Source organism: Tribolium madens, unplaced genomic scaffold (genome assembly GCF_015345945.1).
Source record: "Tribolium madens isolate multiple individuals breed KSU strain unplaced genomic scaffold, Tmad_KSU_1.1 Scaffold_3;HRSCAF=73;Tcas5.2_LG2, whole genome shotgun sequence".
Taxonomy (NCBI): Eukaryota; Metazoa; Arthropoda; class Insecta; order Coleoptera; family Tenebrionidae; genus Tribolium; species Tribolium madens.
This window is the reverse complement of record NW_025401006.1, coordinates 12671157-12680046: the sequence shown is the minus strand read 5'-3', so window position 1 is coordinate 12680046 and position 8890 is coordinate 12671157. Positions and strand designations below refer to the sequence as shown.

The window sequence follows — 8890 nt, the reverse complement described above, 5'->3', positions numbered from 1 at the left end:
TACATTTTGGCGGTTTGTTAATTTTTTTTCCAATTATGAATACACCAAAGGAAAGATCTAATCTTTCTCTCTCGTATACCCAAATACGGTTCCAACATAATAAAAAATGGTAGAGTTATCGATTTTTGAATAGGAAGATTTGAATTCAAAATTTTTTAAAAAGGTCTAAATATTTCGAAAACGGTTAAACTTAGGTATAGGGAAGGCTAATGAAAACTCTTTCAAAACCACTTGGGTAATCCAAAAACGCAATAAAAAACATAACTTTATATTTAAAATAACGAAGTTGGCACCCATTTCCGGTGTAACCGGAAGTGCTGCCATCTTGAAAATATTTTCATTGAGCAGGATCTAAACGATTATGACTATAGTCAAAATTTTAGATAAATATCATTGTTAGAACTCCCGGTACTTCTAATGTAGAGTTTAGCCGAAACACCCTGTATTTTGTACGAAAATATTGAATTTCTTGAATTTTACCAGCTAAGTAAATGGCTCGCGGTGCGGTTTCCACCGATAATAAAGCAAAACGATAATAATAATAAATTTTTGCGGAAAATGCACTTGCTATCTAGAAAATGTAAAACTAGATAAAGGATAAGGGCCTGGAAATACACACAATAATGTCACCATTTTATATTACAGGCCTCGAAGGTCCAATTATGCTGTAAGAGCATTGCGAGTCTTGCATACTACAGAGGATATTTACTTTTTATTACATAAAACAATTCTACAAACTCGACGAGTTTCTTCCCGAAATCAATATACTCCTTACAAAAGAAAAAAAAAAGTTCATCTCTCCTCGTAACGTTATACTTTTATGAAACTTTGATTTTCGCAGATTTCTATTTCATTTTGTGCGTGTTTTTCGCCTTTTCTTGCGATTTATGTGACGGTTGCGTAAAATGATATTTAAATTTTACATATACACAAAAAGCAAAATATCATGCGGTGTGGGTGTGTTGCTAATGCTTTCACATAACAAACATTATTAAATTTATTTCATATTTATCTCCTTTGTCCTTTAAACCATTTAATTATAATTTTAATTTATTCATCGGAGCCAAACGAAAACTTTCAACAACTCGATTTGCATTTCGGAACACTCTCCCAAAAATTTACCAACTAAACTTTACACAATCGACCGGTAATTATCGCAAATACAGGGTGATTAAACAATTTTCTCCCCAAACATTTATTATTAATAATAAAGAAAGAATTTTCTCTGTAAGGTTTCTATCTCATATCTGATAGGCAATAAATAATAAACTTATTTTGGAGGTGAAATTCTCCTTTTTTTATTTTTTTAGTAGCAGCATTCTAGATGAAATATTCGCTTTCAACAACAATATACAAGCAAGTGTTAATTTCTTGCCGTTATTAATTAAATCACACGAGCAAGTGTTCTTATTGCAATATTTTGCATAACTTTGCCTCGAGTAATCGATAATAAGCAAAAAGTTTTTCCTGGTTTGCCATGTGATTTTATCGAGTAAAAAATATTGGATTAATTTTTTTATCGAATCATGCAAACTACATGCAAATTGTTGCGACCCTTATCAAAGATTTTTTTTTATTTTGGCATTTTTTGAGAATTTTTTTAACAGTGAAAACGCCCGCATTGCTTGATGTTTTGATATTTTACGATAAAAAAGCTCTCATGGTTTTATGTATGTGCTTTGCTCTTGTGCTTACGCTCTCTTATTATGCTTACTACGTTAAGTTTTGAAGTTTTTAACATTTTCGATTTTTGTCAAAATTTTGGTCAGTTTTCGGTCTACCTCAAATAATTTCGGTACTTCAGAAATCAGAAATAATAAATTTACAAAATAAGAGAAAGATTTCTATTTCTATTTCTCTATTTTCATTATACATTTCATGTTCCCTTTTCTTTTACTTACCTTTTGTTTACCTGTACACATTTCTCAATTACACTTATAGTACGTATTTTAAAGCTATTATTATTTATTTGAATTATTGTATCCGAATTTTGATAATATAATTAAACAATATAATCATACAACTCAAAATTTTCCAAAATTAATTTCTTACACGCCTACAATATTTAAACACTTTTCTAAGTTTTTTAGAGTTTTAGAAGGGCATTCTGATTACTTTTATAGTTTTTAATATTTTCCATTTTTGTCAAAAGTTTGGTCAATTTTCGGTCTACCCCGCAAATATCTCCAGAACTATTGTCAATAATAATAATAAATTTGCAAAATAAGAGAGAGATTTATTCATTTCCTAATTTTGATTATACATTTCATGTTATCTTCTCTTTTACTTACCTTGTGTTTACTTATACACATTTCACTATTACACTTATAGTACGTATTTTAAAGCTATTATCATTTATTTGAATATTAGTTTTAGAATTTTAATAAGAGAAAATTAATAAGAAAAAAAACTTACCTTTTGTTTTTGTTTTATTTAACTTACCTTTTATTTACTTATAGATGTTTCACTTTTACACTTTTGTTCGTACACTTTTCAAATTTCGCTCTCTCTTTCTCTCTCTCTCTCTCTCTCTCTCTCTCTCTCTCTTATTATATTTATTTAGACATTTAGACAGCGCCGACGACAGTGTCGATGCTGTAATCCAATATAATCATTTAAATACAAAATTTTCCAAAATTTATTTCTTATATGCCTACAAGGTTTTAAGCACTTTTCTGAGTCTTTTAGAAAGGCATATGGTCACTTTTTAAATTTTTAATTTTTTCGATTTTTATAAAAATTTTTGGCGATTTTCCGTTAAAAAGCTCTCATGCTTTTATGATTAAGGACTTTTGTCTTTTGCTCTCAGCTTTATGCTCTCTTATTTGTTCATGCTCTCTTGTTATATTTACTACGTATACAGGGTGTTAAAAAAGGTTGTAAAATATTTCAGAAGATAATAGTATGGACCAAAATAAACAAAAAAAATTTAATAAACATGGGTCCGCAAAGTAACGGTTTTGGAAATATCGAACGTGAAAATTTGTAGAATTTTTACTAGAACCTTGTCTTTTTTGATTACGATATCTCTGAAACCGTTACTTTACGAACCCATGTTTATTAAGACTTTTTTTTGTTTTGTTCCATACTATTATCTCCTGAAATATTTTACAATCTTTTTTTAACACCCTGTATACATGTTTAAAGTTTGCGCTCTTATGCGCCAACCATCTTTCAACTCTTCTTTAAATTAGTATTTGAATTTGAATTATAGAAAACTTGTCAACTTTTGCGGGATTTGAAGTGACCTTATGTCACTACGCCACCACGCTCCCGGTATGTTATTCTGCAATAGTATAATTTATTCATAAATTGTTTTATTTTTGTGTTTCTAAGACGTTTTATACACTTTTAGACCCCTTGAGTGGATTTCGATAAATTTTAAAGTTTTCAGACATTATAATGTTACTATCGATATTTGGTATGATATTAGGATCAATAAAAAATAAAAAAAATTACTCGTATTATCATTTTTATTAATTAACAATTTCAAAGGAATAATACAGCTTTGAATTTTCACTTTCCTTATCATATAATCCTCTAGAATGATAAGAGCTAGAAACTTGAAATTTCGTATGTAAGTTACTTGTAGCAAGGGGACGTAGCACGAAACAATTGGTAAAAATCGGTCGCACCGCTCGGCCGCACAAGACCAAAAAGGGGCCGCAAAATTATACCGTTGAAGATACAATAAATTCATGTTGATAAAAAATATTTAAAATCATGAAATATACTTTATTAAACAGTAAAATGTGAGAAAATAAAAATAATAATGGGTAGCGAACTATAATCTATTTCGCGTGTAATCGCAAACCTTAGGTTTGCAACTCGGATTTCCAACATTAAATTATTATCTATAGATGTTTTCCAAATAAGTAGGATAAGGAAAGTCGTGTGATGTTCATATCAGATTTTTTGTGTAATAATGAATGCTTTAATATCTATTTCGGCAAATTTGTTTCAAGGTGTGCGAATGTTGGACGGCGTGGTAAACGACGCCGTCGAGGCTCGCGCCCTAGGCCTCAACCCCGAACACATCGACATTTACAGCGCCTCTTGGGGCCCCGAAGACGATGGAAAAACCGTCGACGGTCCTGGCCCTTTAGCCCGTCGTGCCTTCATCTACGGTGTGACAAGTGGGCGAAAGGGCAAAGGTTCGATTTTCGTATGGGCGTCGGGAAACGGCGGTCGCCATACCGATTCGTGCAATTGCGACGGCTACACCAACAGTATTTTCACCTTGAGCATCTCAAGTGCGACCCAAGGGGGCTATAAACCCTGGTATTTGGAGGAGTGTTCATCGACACTTGCAACAACATACAGTTCCGGTACGCCGGGTCATGATAAGAGCGTCGCGACGGTGGACATGGACGCGAGACTTCGCCCCGATCACATTTGCACTGTTGAGCATACGGGGACGTCGGCGTCGGCCCCCCTCGCCGCCGGGATTTGCGCATTAGCCCTCGAGGCGAATCCGAGCCTGACATGGAGGGATATGCAATATTTGGTGGTTTTGACCTCACGTTCGGCCCCCTTGGAGAAGGAAAGTGGGTGGATTACGAACGGTGTGGGTCGGAAAGTCTCGCATAAGTTCGGTTATGGACTTATGGACGCTGGGGCTTTGGTAAGTCTTGCCGAAAAATGGACTACTGTACCACCGCAACACATCTGTAAGTCCCAAGAAGTTGTGGAGGATCGGCAAATTGACGCCGCGTATGGTACCACTTTGGACTTCCATATGGACGTCGATGCTTGTAGTAACTCACTGAATGAAGTCCATTTTTTGGAACACGTCCAATGTAAGATTTCCCTACGGTTTTTCCCCCGTGGTAATTTGAGGATTATTTTAATCTCGCCGATGGGTACGACTTCGACACTTTTATTTGAAAGGCCACGTGATGTTGTTAGTTCGAATTTCGATGATTGGCCCTTTTTGAGTGTGCATTTTTGGGGTGAAAGGGCCGAAGGGCGATGGACTTTGCGTATAGTTAACGCCGGAAATCGACATGTGAACCAACCGGGAGTTTTGAAAAAATGGCAATTGATCTTTTATGGCACTTCTGTGAATCCCATACGTGTAAGACCTGCAGGCAGGCCACAATCTAGTCCCTGGAAGTCGCCACTTAACACTTTCACGTTTCCAACTGTTTCCGAATCGGTGACTCAAGTCACTGATAATTTCTTCAAAGATTTTCACAATTTTCCGAATATTTATGCGTTTGCGGGCTCGGAACCCGAACAAGCCGTCAGTTCATTGGACGGAAAAAAGACGAAAATTCGCGACAACGATAACAACAACATCGATGATGATGAAGAAACTAGAGAAAACTGTGATGAACAATGTGATGATCAAGGTTGTTTCGGACGTGGACCGACTAAATGTGTAGCTTGTAGAAATAAAAGGATGGATAGGTTGGTTTCAGTTGTTTGGTTTTTCAGGTGTAACATGTGATTTTTCAGGACTTGTATTAGCACTTGTCCACCGCGTAGTTACGCCGATTCCCAGGGTGTGTGTCAGCCGTGTCATGAAGCTTGTGAAACTTGCACCGGTTCGGGGCAAAAAAATTGCCTTACGTGTGCACCAGGTCACGTGAGAGTTGTCGATCTGGATATTTGCCTACAACAATGCCCCGAGGGCTACTTCCAAGGTAGGGGTGCCGACTTTTCATATTTTCAAAAGAAAAAACTTGATAAATTAATCGTCTTTAAAGCAATACTAATAATACAGGGTGTTAAAAAAAGATTGTAAAATATTTCAGAAGGTGATGGTATTTATAAACTAAAACAAACAAAAAAGTCTTAATAAATCTGCAAAGTAACTGTTTCGGAGATATCAACAATTATTCTTTTTTGTTTATTTTGGTCCCTACAATTACCTCAAATATTTTACAATCTTTTTTTAATACCCTGTATAAAAAGTTTCTTTTCGGATGCTATAAATTTGCACACAAATACATCAAAAAAACGATTTCTTTTTCTATGTTTTTGCTGAATTTAATTGTACTTAATATTTTTCGTATAAGTCAAAAGAAAAAATCAATAAATGACATTAAAAAAATACAAAAGTGGTTAATGTATATACGGAAAAAAATTGTAAAAAAATAATCATTTAGAAAATATACATGTTCCAAGTCGCAAAATGTTTCAAGTTGTTGAGTTTTAATAAATAATACATTATTGTTAAATTTGAAAAAAAACATCGGGAACTTGACTTTTGAAAAATTGACTTTTTTGAAAATTTGCACGAATGTTCGTAAATCGAGTGCTGAATACAGCTGAATACAAGCCAAAAAAAAACACAGAATAAGGCAGAAAATGATTTTTTTTGGAAAGTTCAAGCAGATTTTTAAGCTGAAAAGTTTGGTTTTTTTGCGAGAGTTTGTCATAGCATGTCAAAAATCACTAAATTGTTATGAAAAGGGATTATATTATAACACTTTTACTCGTACCTAATTCTTAGGCTTTATCTTGATTATTTCGTCAAATTTTCTCGAAGAGAAAAGCACCAAATTGGTTAAAAATAGTTCTATTTGTTTTTTAAAAGATTTAACTAAACAGAGTCGAAATTGACAACTTATTTATGTATTTTTTGAATGCTTTTTCCGCTAGAAACACAATTATTTTGCAAAATTTTGTTAAAAACATGTCACGAATTCAACAAAATAGCCCAAAAATGGCGTTTTTTGGTCTTTTTCGAGTGTTTAAGCATGTTTTTGATAGACAAAAACACAAAAAGTTTTAAATTCTTTTAATTAATGGAATTTGAGATTGGGGTATGCAAAAGCTTGAATGGTCTAAAAATTAGTAAAAATTTTCATAAATATAAAAAACATTTTTTTTTAATTTTGTCGATTTTTTTTATGCAAACTTAAGTTAAAAGAAAATGTTTCATTTTGATAAAGATTACACAATGTTCAAAAACAATTATTTCCTTTAATTCTTTTATTAAACTTTTCTCAATCGGTCCTAGAAAAAAAATGGCTTGATTTAAAAATTTAGAGCTATTCGGCGTACATTAAGTTGTAAAAAAAAACCTGGACCATTAGTCTCCCCATCAATATTTGTGAATACGTGGTAGATTTATTAAAACAACAAAAAAATTACTTCTTGCTCTTTTTTTTTTAATCAATGTTGCGACTGAAAAATTTTTTTGTTTCAAAAAATCGTAAAAAAATCTTGTAGGAAGTTTATTCCAGTTTTTGAAACTATTCTTGTGGTCATTGGTTGCTGAAATGTCGATCATCAAATACAAAAAACCCGTTTTCATTAAAAGTCAAATATCTCAGCGACAAATTGACGTAAAGGGGAAAAATATATTTTTTTTTCTTTTCCTATTTCTTAGGATTACATAATAATCGCCGTTCAGAATATTATTTGCCAAAAAATCTCAAGACCTGAAGTTTCAAAATGTTTTTTTTTAAATCTAGATGCAACCATTTTTTAAAGATCACCAAAAAATTTAAGAATTTTTAAATTCCTTAATTTTTTGGAATACAAAGTATGGAACCAAGCAGTTTTTTTTTAATCACTTGCCGCCAGAAAATAATAATTGATATAAAAAATTTGATCGTATTTTGAGAACGAAATTTTGTTTAGTTTTTCAATTATGCGATTTTTTTTGTCAAAATTACAATTTATGTAAAAAAAAAATTTGAGAAAATTAAGTATAAAGTAGTGTTGTATCGAACTAAAGGAGTTGTGTATAGTTACGGTTTAGTCTTTTATGAGAAAAATGGTTTTATAGTGCGTTACCATTTAAAAAAAATATTTTTTTTTGTAGAACTCAAAAAAATTGAAAATTTTGAAAAATTTTATTCTTGAAAAAACATCTCATTTTTATACTACTTTATCATTCATCAATTAGTTTTTCCAAAAAATAAATAGTTTAAGCAAAAAACGTTGGGTTCTATACTTTTTATTCACCTGGTATAAAAAGTTTATGTAGTATTTGAGACAATAAGAAATCGTTTATTAAGGAATATTTCACTGAAAAACTTAATTTTGAATTAATATGAAAAATGGAAAAATAAAATAAAACAAGATAAACGATGAATTTGATCCATTTTCTCGAAGATGAAAATAGAATAATAGAAACTTTAAGACATTTATGACATTAAAAGTGATTTTAAAGAAGTCAACTTTACGAAAAAAAAATCTATATAGTACCAAGCGTCATATTTTTTTTCACCTTAATTATTATATTAAAAAATTTTAATAAGTCCATGGGCCTGAATGCCGGTTATAACCGAAAATTGCAGATTTCGTCGCGAAGACTTGCACCCCTTGCCAGGCCAACTGCGCGAATTGCCAAGACCGGCCCGACCATTGCACCAGTTGCGACCATCACCTCCTCCTCTACCAGAACAAATGTCTTGCGTTTTGTCCCACTCACACCTACGAAACGGAGGATTACACGTAAGTAATTCGTGTCTTGAGACGGGGAGAAAAATTGTTAAATTGTGATTAGGTGTGCTCCGTGTCACGAAAGTTGTGAAACTTGCAACGGTTCGAATAGTTCTCAGTGTGTTTCTTGTACACAAGGACGTTTCTGGCATGAAAATCGTTGCGTGAAGGAATGCCCTGCTCATCACTACGCCGACCCGCATCAACACGAGTGTATTGAATGCCCTCCAGGGTGTTCGGAATGCAACAAGACGACGTGCATTTCGTGTCTGGATGATTGGCAAGTCAATGCAAAGGGACGATGCGTGCCACATGGAAGCGAACGCTGTGATATAGGTAAATGATTGATTGACTGAACACCTGAATTTCATGTTTTTTTACCTGAAAATATCATTGAATTTGATGGATTTTTACCTAAAAATATCATTGTTTTTTATCTGGGGATTGTTTTCCGGAGAAAACTTTTTGGTATTTTTTTTAGTTTACT

At 32.9% G+C, this 8890-nt stretch overlaps 1 protein-coding gene across 1 annotated transcript in view; it reads left to right on the top strand.

Annotated features, from left to right (window-relative positions):
• LOC123008220 (furin-like protease 2) overlaps positions 1-8890 on the top strand; it is a 123264-nt gene that overhangs the window by 104024 nt on the left and 10350 nt on the right. The window contains exons 7-10 of the mRNA XM_044403921.1: positions 3966-5412; positions 5461-5648; positions 8259-8415; positions 8468-8739. Of these exons, the coding sequence (XP_044259856.1) occupies positions 3966-5412; positions 5461-5648; positions 8259-8415; positions 8468-8739 (2064 nt within the window). The remainder of the gene's footprint in view (positions 1-3965; positions 5413-5460; positions 5649-8258; positions 8416-8467; positions 8740-8890) is intronic.